This window comes from Podarcis vaucheri (assembly GCF_965113315.1).
Source record: "Podarcis vaucheri genome assembly, chromosome: 7".
In the NCBI taxonomy this organism is placed as follows: Eukaryota; Metazoa; Chordata; class Lepidosauria; order Squamata; family Lacertidae; genus Podarcis; species Podarcis vaucheri.
This window is the reverse complement of record NC_138765.1, coordinates 70,751,667-70,776,853: the sequence shown is the minus strand read 5'-3', so window position 1 is coordinate 70,776,853 and position 25,187 is coordinate 70,751,667. Positions and strand designations below refer to the sequence as shown.

Sequence of the window (25,187 nt, the reverse complement as noted above, 5' to 3'; positions counted from 1 at the left end):
ATTTATTGAATTTATATACCACCCTATACCCGGAGGTCTATAACCTTCCTCCTAGACTATCCAAATAAATTAAATAGTCAGGATGGCAATAAAGCTGCTGTGGTGGGGAAAGAGGTATGGCCCTTCTTGGCAAGGGTTTTTGGCTGCTCAGAGCATGATTTTATTCCTTCTGGCTACGTATATAGGCATGGAGGGAGTTTCTTTGGCTTTGGGTGTGCTTGTGGGATAGTAAAAGAAATGTGTGTCCAATTAGATTGATAGATAATATTAATCTGGTGACACTTTGAAGGCTTCTGATTTTATTTTATTTTTAGCTCAAGCCTGCATTATTGGGAAAGAAACAGTTTTCTTTTGACGCCCTTCCTGCTTTGCATTGCTTAGTAGGTGTCTGTCTGATTGCTTGCTTGTTGTGCACTCAGGTCAGCTGAAGAAAGCAGCAAGCTGGTTGTTCAAGAACGCCGAGCCTTTGAAGTGTGCACCGTTGGATTCCAGCCACCGTGATATCCAGGGCCCCATGGCTCTGCGCTTAATCTCTGGAGTAGAAATTAAAGCAGACAGCATCTGCATTTGCTTTATCGACGACTGCATGGACTGTGATGTTCCCTTAGCCGAGCTAACCTTTTCACGTAAATATTCCCACTTTTTTGCAGCCGTTGCTGCAGAGTTTGCTGGTTGTCACATGGCTTGTGTTTCAGTTCGTTGAGGCTGGGGAATCTTCGAGTGATGAGGGCATTTTAAGGTTCTTGGAAATCCATCCTGTAATCTCTTCTCTTGGGAAGTTAGCCACATAAGCTTCAGTCAGCGCTCAATGCTGGTCAGGGTGTGGTATGTAGAATTGCAAGTTTGTAAGAACCTGAGGATCAGCCCTTGTACAGCAAGGTGGGCTTTTGGAATAATGCCTAGCATTAATCAGAATTTACCCAGCATCTTCCGTCATTAACAGGGAAAGAAAAGCATGCCCCGGGTGTTAAGTGCCTTTAAGAGAAAGAGCGAGTTTAGGAAGGCAACACCTGAGACTTCAAGTAGGGTTGCTGTCTCCACCAGCAACCCTGCTTGAAGTCTCACCAGCATACCAGTCACCACAAAACCAATGAATCCATCAGTCTCAACCCACTGTTAATATCAAGCAGGTCTGCCAGTAAAGCATTTTGAGTACCAGAGAAGGAGCAAGAAAGGAGAGGTGGAGCCTCAAAAGAGCAAAAAACTGAAAAGGAGCAATTAATGGCCCAACACATTTCTGAAGATACTCAAAGTTAATTAGGCTTGTTTGTTTGCAGTTCATGGGCATAGGACACAATGCTGTACATCTAAGTACTCCAAGGAAGAATATCTTAGAAATGTGATGCCATTTAATTTGCCTTTGTTTTGCACCTTTGAGAGCCCCCCTCTTCTCTTTCCACTTGGGAACCAGCTTTTGTTATGACTGCTTCTGGTGCTTCAGTGTGCTTTAAAAAGAAAAAACTGGTGAGGGTGTGTGTGTGTTTGTGTGTGTGGGTTAAATGCGTACCTGGATAGAGTCCTTTAGAACACCTTCTCACAAAGTGATGAACTGAAAAATGTTTGTTAACTATGGACTGAGGCTGGGAGGGGATATGGTTGTTGTTGTTTTTTAATGGTTGAAAAGTTGCTCATTAATTTTTGTATAAATGGTTTAATTTCAGACCTGAATTTTCTCCAGCATCTAAGAGCCAGCCCTGAAGGTTATGCGAATTTTACACTCTCAGGAGATTACTATAACCGCGAGCTTTCGGGTAAGAAGGGTGGGGAGCTTTGTGACCAAATGTGGCTCTTCAAGCCCCTCTATCTGGCCCTCGGGGTTTTCCTGTGGTGGTCGTCACCTACTGACCCTGCTTTGCACCTTCTTTGCCTGTTTATGGCTGGCTAGAATATGTCCTTGAACTCCGATAATGCCTCTTGTTTGCATGGATGGAGGACAGAGAGGTGTGTGTAGCCTACTGTACAAAGATAATATTTACATTCATTGCTCAATACGTTTTGACTCTGGCCTCATCCACCACTGCCATTGTGGCCCCCTGGAAAGTCACACGAAAGAAAACATGACTCTCAGGCTAAAAAGGGTTTGCCACCCTTGAGGATAAGTGTTTGTGTATTCCCAGCATTTGGCGCTCAGAGAGATGCTGCTTTAGCCACCATGGCTAGCAGCCATTTACCTGAGTTCACTGTACATCTGAGAATACTCTTTTTTTAAAAAAAGGAAAAGGAAAAAAGACCTGTTTCTGTTTTTATGCTACCTGAGAAGTGGATAGTTAGACTGGGGTACTTCCGCTTGCATTTGAAGCTGCAGTTACTTGAATAAAGCATAATAACACAAAACGCACTGCAGCATGTATGAAACTGGTGTGACTGGCATTCAGAATCCATGTTTTAACCCATCGTGATGATTGGTCTGTTTTCCTCTGTTTCTCCCAGGCTGGGAGCCTTTTATTGAGCCCTGGCCATGCTCTGTGTCCTGGCAGCAGCAGTTAGCCAGCCGCCTCCACCCTTCCCGGTTGAAGCTGGAAGTGAAAGCGAAACATCGTTTGGACATCAACATAACTACTGTGTTAATCGGTATGTCAGGCCTGTGGGGTAGTAAACCCACTGAATTTAACCAGTTTCAGTGGGTCTGTTATCAGTAGGTCTAGCATTGGCTGCAACCCTTGGCTTTGTTTGTATCTTTCTCTAAGCTTGGTTTTTTGGGGAAAGGAACTCTGCAGGCACCAGAGAAGTCATTGGTTGTGCAATTTTTTTAGCTTCAACCTGACCTGTGCTATATTTTCTTTTTCCTCTTCTTCTGTTTCTCTGTCTGTCTCTAGAGCAGTATGCCAGCACCAAGCAATCATGGATGGCAGATTATTGCAAGCAGGAGAAGGAAGTAGAGGAAGTTGAATCTGAAGACTGGATGGGCTCTTCAGTTGACCCTCCATCCTTCGGACAAGGTATGGCTTTTACTCCATTACAGTGGGCTTTTTTATATAGCTTGTGATTGCACATGCCGCACTGTAGCTATAGAATGAGACCGTCATAATATTGCTCTTAGTAGAATGCTTAAGGCACTGCCTTTAGAGTTCTCCCCACTCTATGCTTCATTCCTTTCTGATTTGCTGTTGGGCAATTCGGCTTCAAACTGAGCGCTTGTTACCGCCTGTCTGTAACTTCTATGTGCATAATACTCTATTACACAAAAGGTCTGTTGGTAGTGTAACCAGGCCACGGAGCCCTTTTCTGGCTCACTTTATTTCATGTTTACACCCTACTCGCAGTGGACATCCACACCTTTCAGCCTCCTGTGTGGCCTCAAGCCCAACTTCCCAATGTTTGTCCCAAGCTCCTACCTGCGCTGCCAACCACTCCCAATCTCTTAACCAGGATCCTGGATCTTGCATGACCTTCCTTCCCGCTCTCCTAGCTGTTTGGGCACAAGCCCCACTCAGATTGAGAAGACTGTGCATGGGCGCTGAAGAAACTTCTAAACTCTAGATCTTCCCATCCTCACTCCTTTGCCTCGGGACTGCTTCCCAGTCAGATGCCTCTGGTCTTAAATCCCTTGTGGTATTAACAACTCTGATAGAGAGTGACTGAGATGGTAGGAGTGTCCTTGATACCCAAGGGGAAATACTGTATTGTGGCCTCTGTTAAAACCTTCGATCTCTGTCTTTTAAAAATAAATAAATGATTTCTTCGATACAAAATCCTGAAAATGAAACAACGATATCAAGCTTTCTTTTGCACCTACTTTCCCCCAGTATCACTATATTTTTGTTGCAGTATTTCACACCTCCATTGGCCTGGTTCACATGCAGCGCTAAACCATGGTTTAATTTGATTGTCCAAAGCTGGCCTAGCATCTTAACCATGGCTTATTAACCACAGGTCAGCCACACCCATGATGGTTCATTGTTCATGGTTTACATTAACCATTGCTTGGTGTTGCATGTAAACCAGCTCAATGACAGGGGCTCTTTCTCTGGCCGTGTGATACCCTTTCTGCTCATAACTTCCCCTCCTTTGGGTATGTGCAACAATCTTGCCTGTATATCTGCATTTTCCCCTTCCTTGCTAATGTTGTCTTTCCTGTCTGCCAGGCCTTCCTCTTGTCTACCTTAGAACTAGGAGTACAGCCAGTCTGACTAACCTAGAGCACCAGATGTATGCTAGAGGTACTGTATTGCAAAGTTGAGATGCTTTGCTCTTTCCCAGAAATGTCTTGTATAGCAGATAGTTGTTGCTTCTGTGTCACTTGTCAAAAGGAGCCAATGCGATCTGTTAAATTGCTTGCAGTGTTGCATAATTAAGTCCTACTGGACATTGGGATATGTGTTGATCAAACTCAATATGAAACTTTTTTTTAATCAAAGCTGGCAAGGCTTTATTGAGCTCCTGTGGACATGCCCAGTTGGGTTTCTCACTTCCCTCTCTTCGAATGGTGTAAATAAATAAAAAACTAAGCATCCACTTACTGGAAATGCCATTTCCGGTGAACTTACTTCACACGTTGGTGTGTTAGGGGTAAAATTAAGGTTGCTGTGGAATCCAGGGCCTGAGAAGAAGGGTGCAGTCCTTGAGTTCCCAGCAGTTTCTCCTAGTTTGTAGGCTCAGCAGATGTTTCAGTCAGATTCCCACTGGGTAGACAGATGTCCGGGGTGAGCTCCCGTTGCTCGGTCCCTGCTCCTGCCAACCTAGCAGTTCGAAAGCACATCAAAGTGCAAGTAGATAAATAGGTACCGCTCTAGCGGGAAGGTAAATGGCATGTCCGTGTGCTGCTCTGGTTCACCAGAAGTGGCTTAGTCATGTTGGCCACATGACCCGGAAGCTGTACGCCAGCTCCCTCGGCCAATAAAGCAAGATGAGCGCCGCAACCCCAGAGTCGGCCACGACTGGACCTAATGGTCAGGGGTCCCTTTACCTTTTAAATGAACATTCATGGCCTTTCCCAGCAAGAGTTCACAGACTTACAAACTGAGAAACAAAGTAAGGGAAACTCTATGAGTGAAGGACCACCCTGTACGGATTGGTCCTAAAGCTGAGCTCTGCTTTCATACCTTTTAATATTGCCGCTAATGGCTATTAATTTCTCATCTTATAACTACTAGTATCTGTGCAAAACCTAACAACACGTTTGTTTAGTGACTGGGTAATCTTTAAAAGGCTAAAAATCCTTAAGACATGAAAACACCGTTTTGATTCTATCTTAACTTCTGACCTATAGCTCTCTGGTGTCTCTGCAGAAAGTTCTCTTACACCTAACTCTGCACCTACACCTGCTCTATCACAAAAATGCAAACTCACAAAATATTCTTAAGTAAATTTCCACTCAGGCTTCCCAAACTAATATATAACAACTCAAAGGCTGGCCCCATTTTGAGTGAAATGGGGTTTGTACCCTACCTTTTTCACTAGCTGCCCCCCCCCCCCACTTTACCCAAGCAAAAAAGAAAAGTATTGCCTTCTCCCCCACATGATGTTGTGCAGCAGGCAAGGATGCCAGGCTTCTCCTTAACTGGAAGCAATGCACAACACACTGTTTGCAGTGTTTCAGGCAAATGAACAATCTAATCCAGCTGACTGGGAATTATTTGGAGAGGGTGATCTCTAGCCCAGCATTTGAAAATTTGGGAGAAGGCTGTATTCAGCTGGTCAAGCTAGGAACGCTGCCTGTAGCTGGAACAGCGTCTGATCCCAGCAAGAGAAAAATAAGCCCTGCAGGCCAGTGCCCATGGCTTCCTAACTTCTTTTTCCTCCTTCCCTCACAGCTGAAATGAAGACGCCAAAACGCAGACAGCCTTTTGTGCCATTTGCCCTGCGAAATCACACGGGTTGCACTCTGTGGTTCGCCACTTTGACAACAACACCGACCCGGTAAGGAATTTGGGGTGGGGAGGAGGAAGTGAATGCAGATCTTGATTTGGTTTGTTTGTTTTTAAAATATTTTTATTAACTAATTCCACATAGCAAATTATCAAAACATATATTCATTATTTTCCCCCTCCCCCCCTTCAACCCCCCCCGAGACTTCTCTCAGCTCCTCTCTCTGATTTCTCAGCACATATTATTCTCTGCATGTTGTAAAATTATATGTATCCTTACATTATCTATCTACCATGTTAACGCTTAATAATTTTGTGTATGTTTATTCAAAACCTGCCAAGGAATCCCAATTCATTTTGCTGTCTTTTTAGATAAGTGGCAAAAAGCTCCCACTCTTCCTTAAAGTCACAGTTGTCCTTGTCCCGCAATTTGTATGTCACTTTGGTTTGTTTTAAAAGTGTGTGTGCACACGCACACACACACATGCCCCAAACCTAGAGGTTTGAAGGATTCATTTTATTGAAGCAGACTGGCAGATTTGTTCAGAGAGATTCCCGCCCTCCACCCCCGCCCCAAATTGTTGTGTCATGAAAACGCAAGGCAAAAGCAAGTTTATATGTTTGTCTGCATAGGATAGACACTGAAGACTTTGAAGTTGGCAAAGCAAGGTCCACACAAAAACTGACAGTCTGGTATGACTTTTGCTTTTAGTGCTGCTCTCTCTCACAGTGGAAGCCCGGGAGTCATCCCGGAGGAAAACGGATCGTTTCTGGATGGCACACATAAAGTCAGCGAGTGGCGAGAAGTTCTTACTGGTGAAGAGGTTCCCTTTGCATTTGAAGCCAAAGGGAAACAGCGACACAGGTGACACATACTGAAACCACATTGTGATTATCTACTGTGATGGCCTTGCATTTTGATGCCTCAGTTCTTGACTGTGCACCTTGGAGAAGGTAACCTTTAACTGGAATTTGAATGGGCCTTTAGTGGATCAACTGCAAGCTCCAGTGCGCTGCATGCAGCAAGTTCCAGGATCTGTTGCAGCAGCTCCCAGTAAGGCTGAGATCCCCTACCTGAAAGCCTGGAGAGCCATGGCTAAATGTGGACAAGGTGCAGGGAACTGTTGACCTTCCACATGTTGTTGGATTCCAGCTCCCATCATCCCCAGCTAGCATAGCCAGATGGTCAGAGATAAAGAGAGTTGTTGTCCAGCAACATCTGGCAGGCCAGAGGTTCATTGTCTCTGGTTGAGACAGTCCAGATGTTCTTGGACCAGTGGTCTGACTCTGTATAAGGTAGCTTCATATGGCCCAATAGTGTTGTGCTAGTGAAAGTCAACTAGTCCTTTAACCGGGAAGCATTTAGTTTTGCTGTCGAGAGATAATGCTCTTTTATTTTATTTTTTTGCAACAATGTGAATCTGGAAACTCTTCACTGTTCCTTTGGTCTTAATGTTAATCTGCTTTATTTTAAAACTTAACAGGCACACACACGACCTAAGAATCCATCAGCTGCAAGTGAGAGTAAATGGCTGGGAACAAGTCAGTCCAGTGTCGGTAGACAAAGTAGGAATATTTTTCCGGTATGCAGCTCCTGATAAGAGCACATCTTCCTCTACTGTAAGTCCTGATGCTTCCTTTCTCCCCCACCCACCCATTTTAGTAGTTGATGCTGTTTGGCTGTTCCCTTCCCTCAACTTCCTTTCCCCAGCTGTATCAAAGTAGGTCTGTGCATTGATAAAAGACTACCAAAAAAAGCAAGTGGAAGATAAGGCTGTCAATAGCCTTAGTATAGTCAATAGTATGATTGAGTTTCAACTTTGCCCCCATGGTCAGGTGTAGTAATGATTCTGAATGCTAGCTGCTGGAAACCGCAGGAGGGGAGAGTTATCTTGTGCTCGAGTCCTGCTTACAGGTTTCCCATGGGCATCAGGCTGGCCACCATGAAAACAGTATGCTGAACTAGATGGCCCATTGGCCTAATGCAGCAGGCTCTTCTCATTTTCTTATGTGTATTAGAAAGGCATGTGCATGGGACGCGGGTGGCGCTGTGCTCTAAACCACTGAGCCTCTTGGGCTTGCCAGTCAGAAGGTCGACGGTTCAAATCCCCACAACGGTTGAGCTCTGGTCGCTCTTTCCCAGCTCCTGCCAACCTAGCAGTTTGAAAGCACACCAGTGCAAGTGGATAAATAGGTACCGCTGTGGCGGGAAGGTAAACAGCGTTTCCGTGCACTCTGGCTTCTGTCCCAGTGTTCCACATGACCTGGAAAACTAACTGTGGACAAACGCTGGCTCCCTCAGCCTGAAAGTGAGATGAGCTCCGCAACCCCCTAGTTGCCTTTGACTGGACTTAACCATCCAGGGGTCTTTTACCTTTTACTTTTACCTAGAAAGGCATGGCATACATTTATAAGCTGCACAGAGATTTTACCACAGTCAAGCAGTGTATAATTGTTGCTGGATAATTAAATAGATTTTAAAAATAAAAATTATATATACATGAACACTGTTTGTACAAAGCAAGATTCTCTCAAACTACTACCAGCCTGTTTGTCATCATAAGTGAGCCAATGTGCTCCAGGGACTTTGTTGTCCTCTGCAAAGAGGACAACTGTGGCTAAAAGCCAGGTGTCTGCCTTAAAACTACACTGTTGTTGGCTTCTGTCTGTCTCCAGATGCAATGTGTGCCACATCACTTGAGGGTTATTGATCTGTTATCCTTTGAAGGAATATCTGACTGACATCTGTAGACATTCCAGGGGGCGAAGGAAGGGCAAAACATGGCTGAGAAACTTAGAACAGCTTTTCTCAAACTTGGCACCTTCCAGATGTTGTTGGACTACACCATCCCTGAGCATTGGTCATGCTTGTTGGGGCTGATGGGAGTTGGAGTCCAGCAACAGCTACAGGGGGCACTGGGTTGAGAAAGATGGTATAGAACCTTTGGGCTTAGACTTTGGGGACAAGTTTCCATCAGTGAAGTGGAATCAAAATGGGCTGTTAGCATAACTGAAGGTTTCTGGCTTTGGGAAACAGAGAGAGGGTGGCGTGAGCGTTTCACTAGCGATGCAAATATGAATTAAATCGTTTACTTGGAATTATTGCCATTATATATCCATTACCTGGGATTTATTTTTGAAAACATGATAATGGCATGGGCAGTTACACTTTGCTGTACAGATTATTCTCAGTGTAGTTCTGACACTTTTCTGGCAATGGATGTATTTTTTGAAAGGTGGAAGGAAAAAGATGCTCCCCTTTCATTTGCTAACCTCCCCAGCCCTTTCTGCGGGTTGCTGTTTGTCTACTGTCTATCAGAGAAATACCATCCTCTGTGAAGAGCTGGCAAGCTTCCTAATGGCTGTTTTCGGCTTTTCTTTTTCTTTCCTAGGTTGGCAGCCCAATTAGCAGAACAAACATCATACATCCACATGTTTATGTGAGTAGTGAATTCTCCCTTGAGCTTTGCAGTATGTACAATATACATTAAGAGGGGCATTCTTCTGAGGCATTGGGATGAATCTCATTTCATTTGAGTATCAAAGTTGTTTGGCAAAGCAGATACAGAAGAAAGAGTCACAGGACGTGATATCATGCTTAGAGTGGATATATCCATGACTGCATTTAGCTTACCTCTTCACATCTTAGTTGCATTGTAGGTTTTCTCTCCCCTTTTGACACTTTAAATAACTGTTGGCAGTTAAATATCTCTAGACATTCAAGCAGAACAATAATGGCCACATCTATAAAAGGATGTTTAAGCAGGCTGGGGGCAGGGGTTGAAAGTGGTTCATGGGTGCAAGACAATATAAGTATTTTTTATTTTTATTTTTAAGTAAATCCTTCAGAATTCCAACATGTATGCTTGGGTAAATAAAGCAGACATTTAAATCTAACAGAAAATTAGTATTTTATATTTCTTTTAGGCCTACACCCCCACAAAACAGTGTACAAACAAGAGCAAGGCAAAATATAACGCTCTAATAGCCGCATTAGCCAAACATAGGGCATTATTTCAGAAGCGGCTTTGTAACTCCCAAGCTAATTGTGATCTCAGTTTAATGCAGGATTGAGGAGGAAGGTTTTCGGGGCTCATATAAATGCTCATACAAGTCAATAGGAAGGGAGTTCCAAAGGTCTTGGGACCCCCACTGATAAGCCCTGTATTTTTGCAGTTTTCTTCATTGCCTCCAGTCCGAGTGGTATTTGCAGTCACCATGGAAGGCAGCGCTCGGAAGGTAATAACTGTCCGTTCGGCCTTGATTGTGAAAAACAAACTGGAGACGCCTATGGAACTCAGGCTAGACAGCCCTTCAGCACCAGACAGTAAGTGTGCGTCTTCATTTTTTAAGGTCCTGCAGAACTGCAGTGTCTGAGGCAGAATGCTTTCCCTTTCTAGATTCTTAATATTACCAGTGGTGTAAGATAGCCGTGCTTAAGGAATTCTTCTTTCAGCCCCCAATAGAGATCATTGGTAGAGCATCATATGCTTTGCATGCAGAAGGTCCTGCATTCAATCCCTGGCTTCTTTGGGTAGGGGTGAGGCTGTCCCCCGCCTGAAACCCTGGAAAGCTCCTGTCACTCAAGCATGGATAGTACTGAGCCATTAACCTGACTCCGTAGACGGCCAGTTCCTATTCCTGCAGACACCTGAGTGCTGCAAGCCTGTGCATAGTTACCTTGCAGTACGCTCCATTGAGTATAACAGGACGTGCATGCGTAGAACTGCACTTTTGAAGACTTACGTACTGTAGGTTCAGTCTTTGTGGACCAAAGGCATGAACTGTAGCCTTCCATTCACACCCCCACACCCCCACATGCCCTTAGATAAAGACAGAAAAGCAAAGGGGGGGTAGGAGGAATCCGAGATACTGTGATACAAATTGAGGCCAAAAGGCCCAGCAGTGTAAGATAAAGGCGAGACCCATGACAGTTCAGAGCAGAGGTTCTCATTTGAAGGGTGAATGTAAAAAGAGCTCTGCTAAGTCAGGCCAAAGGTCCAGCGTTCTGTTCTCACAGGCCAGATGCCATATGTTTCTGGAAAGCCTGCAAGGAGGACCTGAGCACATCAGCCTTCTCCCCCTTTGTGATTTCTTCAGCTAGTATTGAGAGGCATGCTACTTCTGACAGCAGAAGGGAGAGAGCATAATCATTGTGACCAGCAGCCATTGATAGATTTCTCCTCCATGAATTTGTATAATCCTCTTTTAAAGCCATGCAATCTGGCGGCCATCACTGCCTCTTGCAGGAGCAGATTCATCATTTCAACTATGTGCTCTGCACTTTTGTCTGTCCTGAAACTGATGTATTGCAAGCATATTTTGCATTTCTCATTTGGTTGCAGAGCCTGTAGTGCTGCCTTCGGTCATGCCGGGGGATTCTTTTGCTATTCCCCTGCATCTGACATCCTGGCGACTTCAGGCCAGGCCGAAGGGGATGGGAGTTTTCTTCTGCAAGTCTCCGATCCACTGGACAAATGTGCAGAAGACCTCGGAGGTCAGCAGCAGCAAACGAGAGTGCCATGCGATGGAGTCTGAAAACAGCCGTTTCTTCAGGTGACTTGGGTCTTGGGGAAACTGCACTGTTTGCTTCTCCTGTTCCTAATAGAAACAGTGTTGTATGCTGGCAGAGGCTATCGAGAAATGAAGAAAAGGAAGTATTTAGAAAACAACATGGCCGAGGTGTTTTGTGTTTGAGATCTGTCTGTTTTGCTCCAAGGGTAGTGAAAAGAAACCATCACGTGGGAGGGAGAAATATGGACAGGCTACCATTTGATGGCAGCTGAGTAGCTGGCTGTGCTACCTAATTTGTGTCGTTAACCCTGCGACTTTTCTGCTTTTTTTACAAAAAGAAACACAGCATTGCGTAAAACAGCAAACCAAACAATACGATGAATAGAATTGTTGCTACAGGCAGGTTCTCTTAAAATGGGCCGCCTTGACCTGCTGCCTGAAGTCCAGCCTTGAGCTTCTTTAGGAGAAGGAGTTGCAAAAAAATGGTACCACCTCAGAGATGCCCCACAGCACTCCGGAGAGTGGGGGAAACATATAAAAGCATTTCTTCAAAAGGCAACGTCCGTGACTCATACGTATCTTGCCTTTCCCTTACAGGTTTTGTGTCGCCATAAAGAAAGAGAATTACCCAGATTACATGCCCTCCAACATCTTTTCTGACAGCGCTAAGCAGATTTTCAGGCAGCCCGGACACACCATTTATCTCCTTCCGACCGTGGTGCTCTGTAACCTGCTGCCTTGTGAACTGGAGTTTTACGTGAAAGGGGTGCCCATTAATGGGACCCTGAAACCTGGGAAAGAGGCGGTACTGCATACAGCCGACACTTCGCAGAACATTGAGCTTGGTAAGGCACCCAGGGATTATTTGTGGCTTAAGCTGTAGGACGTCAAGACCAAAGCACAAGTTTGCTGTGGCTGCCAAAGGTCCCTTTATCCCTCGTTTTCCCAAGAGAGTTCCTTGGAAGTAACTAATTGTTTTTTTAAAAACAACTTTTAAAAATTGTACTTTGGATGCACTGTCTGGATGTACCAGGATTCAAGTCACACCATGGCTATCACATTTGCTCATACAGTGCAGTTGTTGGAAGGGAGGACGCCATTTACAAAAAAATTAAAAATGGGTTTCTTACTTTGCTCTCCAATCTCCCCCAAATGGAGAAAGGTGCCCCATAAGAACGGTCAAGAGCACACATTTCTTTCTTTTCAATTTCAGGGGTCTCCCTTGAAAACTTTCCACAGTGCAAAGAGCTTTTAATACCCCCCGGAACACAGAACTACATTGTGCGGATGCGAATGTACGACGTTAACAAGCGGCAGATGAATCTCACCATAAGGATTGTGTGTCGCGCTGAAGGGTCCTTGAAGATATTTATTTCAGCACCGTATTGGCTCCTCAACAAAACAGGTAAATCTGGCCTGACTTCTTACGGATGTAAGAATTCCTCACCTGAAAATGAGAGATCTGCTTAGGTCAGGTTAGGCTTACTGAATGTGATAATTGCTTCTCACCAAAGATTCCTAAAGCAGTTTACAACCAGAATAAGAATACAGTAATCAAAATACACGAATCACATTAAAAACGTAACCTGAATACAAACACCCAGTCATTGATGCTTTGCCCAGTGAGAGAGATGGAACTCTCCACCCCTCATCTGCTTGCCCCCACCAACCTAGTATGCATTCCAAGCTTGCGGTTCATTGAGTATTTCTGACCACGGGATCACACCCAGTAGCTCCTCCCTCCCTCTTTGGTCTATTTCTTTTGAACTGGTTATACCCCTCAATTCCTACATTCCAGTCATGAGTCTCATCCCACCAGGTTTCAATAATGCCTACCGGGTCGTATTTCCTGTGTCGAGATAAGGACATTTGTTTTAAAGCAATGTTTAAATGATACACACAGAAAAAGTGAGTCCATCTAGTTCTGTGATGATGCAACTAACAGAGCATTCAAGTTCAGATTCAGATGCTAACGGCCATCTGGTTGGTTTCTTTTTCAAGGGTTGCCGCTGATCTTCAGACAAGATAATGCCAAGATTGATGCAGCAGGCCAGTTTGAAGAACATGAGCTGGCCAGAAGCCTGAGCCCTCTCCTCTTCTGTTATGCTGACAAAGAACAGCCAAACCTGTAAGCTTTGGTGACGGGACATTACGAGAGAACCGTGCAGTGGCAAAATGTTGTAGTCGAATTGGAAAATTGATTCTGTGACAACTGAAATATGACCATTTAATTGGGTCCAGACTGCACTGTAGGTTCTTAAGGCTCGTCTAAATCAGCAGAATTGTATGGATTGCTGAAGTAGTATATCTCATTGTCTTCCTTGTTGCAGTTGCACAATGAGAGTTGGAAGAGGAATCCACCCTGAAGGTATGCCCGGTTGGTGCCAAGGCTTCTCGCTGGATGGAGGCAGTGGGGTCAGAGCCCTTAAAGTGATCCAACAAGGAAACCGGCCAGGCCTTATTTATAACATTGGTAAGAACTTGTATGGCTAATAATTGAGGCCATCATATTAAATAATTTACTTGTTTGTTGATTCTAAAGCAGTTTGCATTCTAAAGCGGCTTACAGTAGTCACAAAATTCAAGAGACAGTGGTTTGGTTTGGATTCATTGATACATTCTGGATTATTGTTAACATGCATGAATTTCAGGCAAAGAGATCAGAAGCTTTCCCATTAACCGTGATTCATTATTGGCCTGAGCCTGAAATTCTGATTAATGGTGGGTAGGGTTTACAGAGACAAGCCAGAATCATAAAGCATGATTTGACGTTACCTTATTTCCCTATGCAAGGAGTAGGGAATCTTTGGCCTGCCAGATGCTGCTGAACTACAACTCCCATCAGCCCCAGAAAGCAAAGCCAGGGTAGGTGGCCGTTGTAGTTCTGCAACATCTGGAAGGCCAAAGATTCCCCATAACTGCCCCTAAGTCATAAGAAATGAGGGAGAAGCAGCAGCAGCAGCAGCAGAAGCTGCCTCTTCATTGCGCTTGGATCCAGCTCCACAACCCTCTGAATTGCTGCTTGTCATGCAGCTGTGAAGGGTTTTGGTGAATGGAAAGTTGAATAGTCATCTATATCTGTTGCCAAATTCCAAACTCTCTACAAGGTGGGGAAGTGGAGGGAGGTATAAGGTCTAGGACCAACCTTGACAGATAGCCACTTCAGTATGGATTACAGGTAGATGGGTAAAAATAATACCTTTGGGCAGACGTCTGGTCCAGAAGCATTGCAAATGGATTGTCCTGTAAACTGCATCATATAACTACTTAAACTAAATAATAACTAAATGGCATCAGTCTTTGCGATTGGACTGTGTTATGCCACTGGGCTGAGGAGCGAGGCGTGTGTGGTGGCATAGTGCTTATACTGATAAACCATAGTTTATTAGACCATCACCACTGTTTCTAAACCAGCCCTATCGATTGGAGAGAGGCAGTCCTTCTTCCTGCAATGCATAGCTAACCTACGGAACTCACTCCCACAGGAGGCAGGGATGGCCACCGACTGATGGCTTTAAAAAGAGGATCAGGCAAACTCATGGAGGAGGAGAAAGCTATCAATGGTTACTGGTCATATTGGCTATGCTCTGCCTCTATGGCCAGTCACAGTAATGCTCTTGAATACCAGTTGCTGGGAAAATCAATAAAATGCCTAAATTTCTTTTTAAGGCTGTGGAGCCCCAGATGCTACATGTTCTAACTGTGGCTGTATTTATTACCAGGTATCGATGTCAAGAAGGGCAGAGGTCGCTACATTGACACCTGTATGGTAACGTTTGCCCCTCGCTACCTGCTAGATAATAAATCCATGCACAAGCTTGCCTTTGCACAGCGGGCGTTTGCCAGGGGACAGGTAAGAAAGCTTCCATTCCCTCTAAGCAGTTTTAGTGTTACTGCATAAGAGTCTTCCAGCCTTGTATAATAAGCCCTCAATAAGTTAACTAGCCCTCTAGGGCCTGGCAGTGGAAGGACTCTGTACTGGGCGCAGAACAGGGACAGAGCGCCATGTGGTGTTGATGTAATAATAATAATAATAATAATAATAATAATAATAATAATAATAGTAATAATAATAATAATAAGGTAGCCCCACGTAGAGCGCATTGCAGTAGTCCAAGCGGGAGATAACCAGAGCATGCACCACTCTGGCGAGACAGTCCGCGGGCAGATAGAGTCTCAGCCTACGTACCAGATGGAGCTGGTACACAGCTGCCCTGGACACGGATTTAACCTGTGCCTCCATGGACAGCTGTGAGTCCAAAATGACTCCCAGGCTGCGCACCTGGTCCTTCAGGGGCACAGTTACCCCATTCAGGACCAGGGAATCCTCCACACCTGCCCGCCTCCTGTACCCCAGAAACAGTACTTCTGTCTTGTCAGGATTCAATCTCAATCTGTTTGCCGCCATCCATCCTCCAACCGCTTCCAGACACTGTAAATAATGGCATTATATGTAAATAATGCCAGTCCAAAGGAAATCTGTCCTTCAGGTAGACTGGTTGTTCTTCGTGCTAACTAACATTTAGGCGTGCCCTGTGTTTTCTTTATGTGGGTTAAGGAAAACCATCAATTGATTGCTCGCCTTGGGGCCATGCAAAATGGTTATTGGTAAATGCTGTTGGCTGATGCATGTTGTTTCAGGGCACATCGAACCCAGATGGCTACATCTCCACCCTCCCTGGCTCCAGTGTCGTGTTCCACTGGCCGCGCAACGATTACGACCAGTTGCTTTGCGTCCGGCTCATGGATGTCCCAAACTGCATTTGGTCTGGAGGCTTTGAAGTCAACAAAAACAATTCCTTCCATATCAATATGAGGTAGTTTCGGTCGTGTGGATGCTGTTGCTTTAATACATCTAAATCACATGTGCAGGCATACTCCTTAGTAGTTGTTGTGCAAGACAGAATTTGACATGGGCTTACCATCGTGATTCTAGAGAGCAGGGAATTCCTATCTATTATAGCCACCTCCTCCAAAATGAGCTCCAGAAAGTCAGGCAAAAGAGAACCACAGATATACTGGCCATCGGCTGATAGCTGTGTGTGTTATTTCTCCCTCCTCATCGGATCTACTCTGCCTTGCTTGCTTGACCTTAGGAGTTTCCCTCTCCATGACCTCTGTCTTCCAGACAGTCCCTGGGCTCTGACAACCCTGGAGCAAAAGTAGACAAATCTAGGTTTCTTCATTGACAGTGCATTGATTCTAAGTTAACTCTAAGTTCACATTACATCTGGAATTTATGCGAGTCCATTATCTTTGGATGTGCCAATATTTGGGACAGGTATTCCGGCATGTGAAAGCATTGTTGATTTCTAGCTCTCATCTTCATGAGGATTTGAAACTGTGAGCCATTACTTAAACCTATTGGTTTTGCAAGGTGCTTTCCTGGTTTGTGACACTAACCAGACTGGTTCTGTTTTCTGCAGGGACACCCTTGGGAAATGCTACTTTCTACGAGTAGAGATCACTCTGAAGGGAGCTACATACCGTGTTTCGTTCAGCGACACCATCCAGTTACCACCCCCGTTCCGCATAGACAACTTTTCCAAGGTGATGGACCATTTCGTAGCATAACGGCCTGTAACAAAAACGTTTCTGGGACTTGGTGCTAATGGTTCACCCCTTTGTGACATCCCCGTTGCTCTAGGTCCCGATCGTCTTTGCTCAGCACGGTGTTGCAGAACCACGGCTCAGCACGGAAGTCAAGCCAACAACCTCTTTAGATTATGCCTGGGACGAGCCCACCCTTCTGCCTTACATAACCCTGACCGTCAAAGGAGCTGGCTCCTCCGAAATCAGCTGCAGCATGGATGACTTCCAAGACAGCAAGCAGCTCTATTATGAGAACTTCATTTATATTGCTGCAACGTACACTTTCTCAGGGTAACCTCTCTTTTTAAACATCATTTATTTGCAGCGTTTATCTCTCCCCCTTTAACCAAATGGCTGTCGGAGCAGCTTAAAAAAATAAAAATCAGTTCTAGGACTGCAGCCTAAGAATGCTTTTCCCGTTCATAGGCCAGAGGCAGAACAAGGCACTTTGTTAAAATGAGCACGCTTTACAAAAGAACTATTGATAGCTTTATTGTGGGAGGAGCTTATAACAGGACTCATAACTAGGTAACATATTTAGAATGTAGTAAGTCTCCCCAAGCCCAGTCTCCTTACCTGGAAGTGGCTGCTACAGTGGAAGCCCCCTCCTCACCCCCCCCCCGACTGCAAAAGCAGCACAGGCAGTGTTGAAGATCTTCCTTAGGGTGCCTGGGATAACACCACAGCAGCATTCAGGGCATGGGGGAAGTAGGAAGAACACTGTGGTGGTGGGAAAGAGGCTGTCTTTGGCTCAGTTTACATTCTGAGCCAACTATGGGGTCATAATGCTCACCTTGGGCTGAAAGTGAGCAATTTGATTCACCGATTACCATTCTGTGAATCTAGGAAACATCGCCATTTGAAGCAGAAATCCATTTAAAACGGAGACTGCGGAACTGCACTTGCTCCTGTTCGTCCCCTGATCGTGAATCTTCCTCATTTTTTTCTTCCCCCACTGTTGATGTTTCAGAATGCAACATCCTTGGGGCAGGGGCCTGCCTGTCTTTGCTTGTTACTATCCCTTACAGCGTATCATAATGTGGTGCGCCCAAACTTCTTATTTATACAGTTATACAGTCACACATCACTAACCAGAAGCAAAGGAAAGGCATTTCTAGCCCTGTACTGCTCAGAAACATTTTGGAGCATCTCCACCCCCAACCTTCTGCCCGGACACTGAGATCCAGTGCTGAGGGCCTTCTGGCACAATAAAGTTACAGGGAACCAGGCAGAGGGCCTTCTCGGTAGTGGCGCCCGCCCTGTGGAACGCCCTCCCATAAGATGTCAAAGGAATAAACAACTATCTGACGTTTAGAAGACATCTGATGGCAGCCCTGTTTAGGGACGTTTTTAATGACTGTGTTTTAATGTATTTTTAATCCTTGTTGGAAGCCACCCAGAGTGGCTGGGGAAACCCAGCCAGATGGGCGGGGTACAAATAAATTAACAACAACAACAACAACAACAACAATATTCAGTGGTAGCTCATCCCTACTGGAACGGGTAGGGGAGAAGCCCAGACAGTAGGTGGTGCCAGTGGCAATGACTGGCAGCTAGTTCTAGTTTCGTCCCATCTGCCTCTTCCCTGCTGAATTCTACATGGGCAACACGGAGACTAAGGAGGAAAAAAATGACAGGTAGTGCCAACCCCCTGGGCTTAAAATGTAAGCAGGCAGGCTGGCAGGCAGGCTTGCTTACACTGGTGGGGCACACTTCCATCTGCCCTAATGGGCAGCCTCTGCAGCTACTACCAGGAGCATTTTAAAAAACTGCCTGTGCTTTTACTTTCCTGTAAAAGTTAAATTTCTGCTCACCACCTGTAAGAAGTTCGATAATATTAAAACATCTTTGCTCCTTCTGAGTGTTGGAACCCTTCTCTGCATGAGCACCTAATCGATTTCCTTCCAATTCTAGACTGCAGGAAGAAACAGGGAGGCCTGTGGCTTCAAATAAGGACGTGGATTGTGCTGAACTTGTCCTGGATGTTTCTCTGAAGACGCAGAGAGTCATATTAAAGAAAAAGGTATGAAGCTCAACGGTCTGTGGAGAGAAACTGCCTCGTTCTGAATGCAAAAGCGGGCTCCTTGAGCTGCTTGTGATCCCATCTCTTCCTCGCTGCTGTTTTCTTCTCAGGAGCCGGGGAAGCGCTCCCAGTTGTGGAGGATGACGGGCACCGGGATGCTTTGCCACGAGGGCTCTGCGGTTCCTCACCATCCGAACAAGCCGTCCCCTCCCCGTTCCACAGAATCCTCTCTGATCCTGGACATCGCAGGCCTGGCTGCCGTCACAGACAACAGGTCTGCAAACACCCCAGTCGGCTTCCTAATGCGGAGCTCACTTGTATTAACAAAAGGAGGTTGGGATCAGAGTTTATTGCCAAAGTGCAGGTGTATCCTGCAACATGTCATTGATGGTGCATTGGTGCGCTAGTGATGGATTATTACCAAACTGTACACACATAATTCTGCCTTATCAGTTGTTCTGTGTTGCTTCCCAAAATGTAATTGCATTATTGCTGTCAGGAGGGGCACTCTTGCAGGGTGAAAAATAAATTGGGCAGAGGAAGAAAATGCACTAGTTATGAAGCTGGCACTTGTTCGGCCTTTAAATCAGGCCTAAGGCCACACATGGAGGGACGCGGATGGCACTGTGGGTTAAACCACAGAGCCTAGGACTTGCTGATCAGAAGGTTGGCGGTTTGCATCTCTGCGACGGGGTGAGCTCCCCTTCCTCGGTCCCTGCTCCTGCCAACCTAGCAGTTTGAAAGCATGCTGCTCTGGTTCGCCAGAAGCGGCTTAGTCATGGTGGCCACATGACCCGGAAGCTGTAGTGGTTAAGAGCAGTGGACTCATAATCTGGTGAACCGGGTTCGCTTCCCCGCTCCTCCACATGCAGCTGCTGGGTGACCTTGGGCTAGTCACACTTCTTGAAGTCTCTCAGCCTCACTCACCTCACAGAGTGTTTGTTGTGGGGGAGGAAACTCCTCCTCCTGTACGCCGGCTCCCTTGGCCAATAAAGCGAGATGATTGCCACAACCCCAGAGTCGGTCACAACTGGACCTAATGGTCAGGGGTCCCTTTACCTTTAAGGTCACACACACTTTCCCTTTCCTCTTTTGTGCCCTCCTTGACTGTTTTGTGGGTTTTTTGTTTGTTTGTTTTATGTTTTCTTTTTGGCCTGGCTGGAATGTGCCCTTGAAATTTGGTGCTTGTCTAGGTGCAGGATAAAGAGAGGTAGGTAAACAGTAGCTTTAAAGCTGATGTCCGTCGCTACCTCTTGTGTTAGCAAATTTCTGTGAGTAGATGTTGGCCTTACTTGTCAAAAAACAGTGCATCCCACTGCTCATCAGAGGGCAACAGCCTTTCTGTAAATTAGCATTGTGGGTGGGTGGAAAGAAAATAAAGTAAAATGCACAGAGCATTTAAAAAAAAACCCGGGGGAAAACAAATGGTGCACAGATGAATTTGTTTTGCTTTTTCAGGTATGAACCGCTGATGCTGAGAAAGCCAGACCGGCGGCGTAGCACAACACAGACCTGGAGTTTTCGGGATGGGAAGCTCGTCTGTGGCATGCACGGGCTTGTCGTTCAGGTTGGCATTGGGTGTTTTTCCCCCCTGGATGTCTCTCGAGGTGAACAATGACCAGCCCTTTGTAAAACCTCGTAACGGGGCTGGGAGCCCTGGGCTTGGGGACCAGATGCAGCCCTCCAGGCCTCTCTGTCTGGTCCTTAGGACTTTGCCTGGGCTACATCCATACTTGCTTTACACCTTCCTTGACCATTTGTGCCTGGCTGGGGAAGGTCCTATGAAAATGTCTCTTGCTTGCCTGGGTGGAGGACGGAGATGGGGTGTGTGTAGAAAGTTCTCTACTGCACAACAGTAAGGCGTTACATTCTTTGTTCTGCCCACTTTTGCCTCTGGCCTTGGCACGTGGCCCCCAGACAGTTTCCCTAAAGGGAGTGCGGCCCTAGGGCTGAAAAAGCTTCCCCACCCCGTGATCTATTAAAAACAACAACAATTAACCAGGAATCCCAGGAATCTGTTCAGTAAGCCACAAGCCACCCACTGCCTTCAGGGCGTTATTTCATCCAACTTCTGTGTTTCATTGGAACATTTCTGCCAGGGCAAAGGTACGGGTTGATCCATAGGCCTGATTTTAATTTGCAGCGCATGAGTAGCTCAAAGACAAAGGCTTTTTAACTGCCGCCAGCTTTCTGCGGTAGCCCAGGACCAGCCATATAATGTGGGGAGCTGGGTGGTAGAGCTGTGTTCTGGAACTCACAGGGTGGCCCTGGACTAGTCACTCTCCCATTCAGCTTAACTTAACACACACTGTCATTCTGAGCTATAGATGGCATGGGGAACCTTTCTTGTTTTGAGAGACACATTCCCTTGGGGTTATTGGTCAGGGGTCAAAGTTAAGAGACCATCAGGGAAGAATGAGGTCTTCCCAACCAATCTCCCTCTCGTTCTTTGCCACCTACTTCTCTTCCTCTCTTTCTGCAGCCCCATCATCTTCTCTCCCTCCATAGCCAGCCGGGTGCAGGGGGAGGAACAGATTTCTCTGGCAAGAGTTCTGAACCAATGTCTTGCCTAGAGCTTTCATGGAAACCTAGGGAGTCGCCTTATGTCGACTCGGGCCATTTGTCTTCCACACCACTGCTCTTCGACAGGTGGGTCCAGACTGATGGCTGAGTCGCAGCCTGATCCAAGCTCGGATCTGTGGGCACGACCGCCTGACAAATACTATGTTAAAAATAAGGATTGTAGAATTGGAAGGGACCCCAAGTGTCACCTTGTCCAACCCCCTGCAATGCAGGACTCTTAAGCTAAAGCATCCACACCAGTGGCCAAAATCTGCGGCCAAAGCAAAAAGTGTGACACACTGTTCTCAGCCACCTCAGTCAGTAGTAGTAACTTGCCTGTCCTCACCAGCAAGATGCCCCACCCCACCGCAGAGATGCTTTGATAAAAGGTGGGTTGCATGCCTGAAAACTTCGGAAGCCTGCACCGACTGGCAGCAGCTTTCCAGTGTTTCAGATGGGCGTCCTCCCCAGCTGGCAGGGATTGAACTTGGGACCTTCTGGACCTTCTTCCGTGGAGCTACAGCCTGTCCTCCCCAGCACCCCACCCTTCAACTCTATCCATTGCAGCTTTCCCCCTACTTCCTCCCTTCTCTTCTGGGTTCTTCTCACCCAATAAAAACAGGCTAAAGAGTGCAGCTTACCTCCGCTAGGTCCTATCAGTAGAGAGGTCCGGCAGATAGCAGGGAGCAGGTCTTTTCTCTAGTGGACCTCCAGTCACAGAACAACGCTGTTTCCAGGGAAGCTCACCTGACACTAGCATTGTTATCTTTTCATCACCAAGCAGAAACATTCTTTTATTTCCCCATCTACTAGGGCAGCACTAGAGACCTGGCTTTTCTTCTCTCTGTCAGGTGTTCATTCTTGGTTTGGATTGGGGACCTTTTATTCTTTCAGCTCACGTTGAGGGTTTTTTTTGGGGGGGGGGTTTCTTTTATAAGCACTGCTATATTCTGCATTGTATCATTGGGGTCATTATATTGATTGCATTGCATTAAATGTTTTCTGCAAATTGCTTTGGGGCTCCCTGCCGGTTGTAAGAAGCGACTGATAAATTCAACAAACCAGCATAAGAATTGGGATATAAAACACAGGACAGCTCTGCTTGCCCCGGCCTCTTGTCAGCTCAGTAAGGAAAAGTAAAGAAATCCACAGAGCATCCCTGTTCTGCCAAAACTTGATCATTGCCACCATGCTTGCATTTCAGGAATTGTTTATGGCCTGTGTGGTTTGCTAGTTTTGTTTACGTTTGTCTAGCTTTTGTTTCCAAAAACCTTTTCACTTAAATTCTGTGATCTTCACTGATTGCCACAATAGGAAGCTTAACGGAAAGGAAAGCTCTGAGCTAAAAACTTAAAATTGGTAGGATTACGGTGAATTGGTTTTCCACACGAAAAGGATTTTCAAAGGGAGAATGCAAACTGTGTCATTAAGAATCAAACCTGATTTACCAAAAAGAGAAAGAGAAAGGGGGGGGGGAGTGTATTTTAGTAACTCAGAGATCTTTGATCAAAGACTGCCTACTCTGAGCTATCCATCTGGAATTAATTTGTAAGCTATATTATAACAGATGCACTGTTCAGAATTCTTTATTAAAGGGATTTGTGATCCCTCTATTTGCCCTGTCTGCCTCCCCTTCCTCCCTAATTCCATGTAGTTATTTGTAGTGCTTTGCAAAGAAGTGGAAGACCGTGGCTCAATGGCCGAGCATCAGCTTTGCATTCATAAGGTCCCAGGTTTGATCCCTGGCATCTCCAGGCAGGGCTGGGAATATCCCTTGTCTGAAATCCTGAGAGCCGTCAGTTTAAGACAATAGTGAGCTAGAGGGACCAATGTCCTGGTATAAGGTGACTTCCTAGGTTCCTGAAAAAACCCAGTAAAGTTAATTTGGTACAGGCATATTGTACTAGTACTTGGGCCCATTGTGTTTCCTTTCCCGATTGTCCTGCTGAATTATTACCTGGCCTTTTAAGGCTGTAGTCCTGCGCACATTCACTCCCAGGTAAGTCCCATACAAGTAAGTGGGACTGCCTTCCAAGCAAACTTGCACAGGTTTGGACCTTAAGTCAGTTTTCTAGGAGCCCCTAACCAAAGCAAACGACAACAAAAAAGAATATATGGAAAAGTTCTCAAGTCAGCTAAAATATATCGGCTTGAAGATTTGAAAATGCAGATGCTCTAAATAGAAAGTGCTACAGTGGTACCTCTGATTACGAACTTAATTCATTCTGGAGGTCCTTTCTTAATCTGAAACCGTTCTTAACCTGAGGTACCACTTTAGCTAATGGGGCCTCCCACTGCCGCCGCCGCACGATTTCTGTTCTCATCCTGAGGTAAAGTTCTTAACCTGAGGTACTACTTCCGGGTCTGTAACCCGGAATGTTTGTAACCTGAGGTGTTTGTAACCTGAGGTACCACTGTATTTATTTTTAAGCTCTTTCTGCTTTCTCTGTTGTTTCCTGTTTCCTTCTAGGCAAAAGGAGGCATTGCAGGGCTACATGACGGAGCAGAAGTCGTTCTTGGACCCGATACGTCCCTGGAGATGTTAGGTCCAGTTCCACCGGAACAGCAGTTTGTCAATCAGAAGATGAGGCCTGGCTCGGGAGTTTTGGTAGTCAGGGTCATTCCAGATGGCCCAACCAGAGTCCTGCAGGTGATGGAAATTCTCCGTCTGATCCATGGAGATTTATTTCTGTAACTAAGTTATGCTTGGAGTAGACCCATTGACATTTGTTGAGCCGAGTCCTTTATGTTCATTCATTTCACCAGGCCTATTTTTAAGTTGGCCTGACATTGAATACAACAACCCAGTATTTCTAAACTGATTTTCACCCAGACATGGTACGCAGTGAACATAGACAGTTAGTCATACAGAATGCTAATAGAAAACCACAGTGTCTTTCATAACTTTTACGCAGCAAAACATTATAAAAACTAAAAGCAGGCTGAAGCAGCATTAGCCTTTAAAAATCCTAGATTTTTAAAAAATGTCTTAAAGCGCCATTGAAAAGATTGTAATGTCTGCACCAGTCATACCTCCAGAAAATGCTGAAACACCACTGCACCCAAGGCCCACTGTTTATATATGCATTCATATATATTGAGCATTGCTAAACAAGGCACTGGGGGAATGGGCTCAGCCAAAGTTCTTCAGACATAGGCACGGTGACTTAACATTTGCAAATTAAGCTAATGCATCTTTCAGTACCTGTGCTATCTTTCAATATAGCAGTGTTTATATTGTGCTTTTCCATACCCAAAAAGGGGACCCTAAAGCTGTCTGACGATTATCAACAAAACAATGACCACACCTTCCCCCCCCAAAAAACCCCACTAGCCAGGAAATAAATAGCAATGGTGCTAATAAATTAGAAACCAATAACAAAAACTATCAAAGAATGCCCCTGCTTCTGAAAAGCATCTTGCAATTACTTTGTTTTAAAATGACAATTTAAAATGGGTGCAGAAGCCTTTGGGCACGATGCTTAAGTTCTCCCTGGGCCAATTTTACAGGTGGGCAGGGCTGCCTACCTGTCGGCCACCTGACAACCCAGTTATATCAGGCAAAATTGTTTCTACCCCCCACCCTCAAATGTGGTTTGAAATCAAACTGCAAAGGCAGCAGCCTTTGCAGACTCTGCTTGTTGGCAGTGCCTGCAACCCCTGCTTCACAGGCCAAATGGGGAGACCTC

The 25,187-nt window shown here is 45.5% G+C and overlaps 1 protein-coding gene across 12 annotated transcripts in view; it reads left to right on the top strand.

Moving 5' to 3' along the window:
• Positions 1 to 25,187, top strand: part of VPS13D (vacuolar protein sorting 13 homolog D) — a 123,969-nt gene that overhangs the window by 46,779 nt on the left and 52,003 nt on the right. For 10 of the 12 annotated variants that reach the window (XM_082229635.1, XM_082229641.1, XM_082229639.1 and 7 more), the window contains 23 exons: positions 420 to 626; positions 1,662 to 1,751; positions 2,431 to 2,571; positions 2,817 to 2,939; positions 4,086 to 4,160; positions 5,754 to 5,859; positions 6,520 to 6,672; positions 7,292 to 7,427; positions 9,200 to 9,247; positions 9,984 to 10,134; positions 11,153 to 11,363; positions 11,919 to 12,166; positions 12,535 to 12,726; positions 13,323 to 13,449; positions 13,652 to 13,794; positions 15,044 to 15,174; positions 15,963 to 16,138; positions 16,748 to 16,871; positions 16,969 to 17,204; positions 18,828 to 18,936; positions 19,047 to 19,210; positions 20,395 to 20,503; positions 23,969 to 24,148. In XM_082229635.1, the coding sequence (XP_082085761.1) occupies positions 420 to 626; positions 1,662 to 1,751; positions 2,431 to 2,571; positions 2,817 to 2,939; positions 4,086 to 4,160; positions 5,754 to 5,859; positions 6,520 to 6,672; positions 7,292 to 7,427; positions 9,200 to 9,247; positions 9,984 to 10,134; positions 11,153 to 11,363; positions 11,919 to 12,166; positions 12,535 to 12,726; positions 13,323 to 13,449; positions 13,652 to 13,794; positions 15,044 to 15,174; positions 15,963 to 16,138; positions 16,748 to 16,871; positions 16,969 to 17,204; positions 18,828 to 18,936; positions 19,047 to 19,210; positions 20,395 to 20,503; positions 23,969 to 24,148 (3,380 nt within the window). The remainder of the gene's footprint in view (positions 1 to 419; positions 627 to 1,661; positions 1,752 to 2,430; positions 2,572 to 2,816; positions 2,940 to 4,085; positions 4,161 to 5,753; positions 5,860 to 6,519; positions 6,673 to 7,291; positions 7,428 to 9,199; positions 9,248 to 9,983; positions 10,135 to 11,152; positions 11,364 to 11,918; positions 12,167 to 12,534; positions 12,727 to 13,322; positions 13,450 to 13,651; positions 13,795 to 15,043; positions 15,175 to 15,962; positions 16,139 to 16,747; positions 16,872 to 16,968; positions 17,205 to 18,827; positions 18,937 to 19,046; positions 19,211 to 20,394; positions 20,504 to 23,968; positions 24,149 to 25,187) is intronic. The other 2 variants (XM_082229631.1, XM_082229633.1) reach the window with 1 other exon arrangement.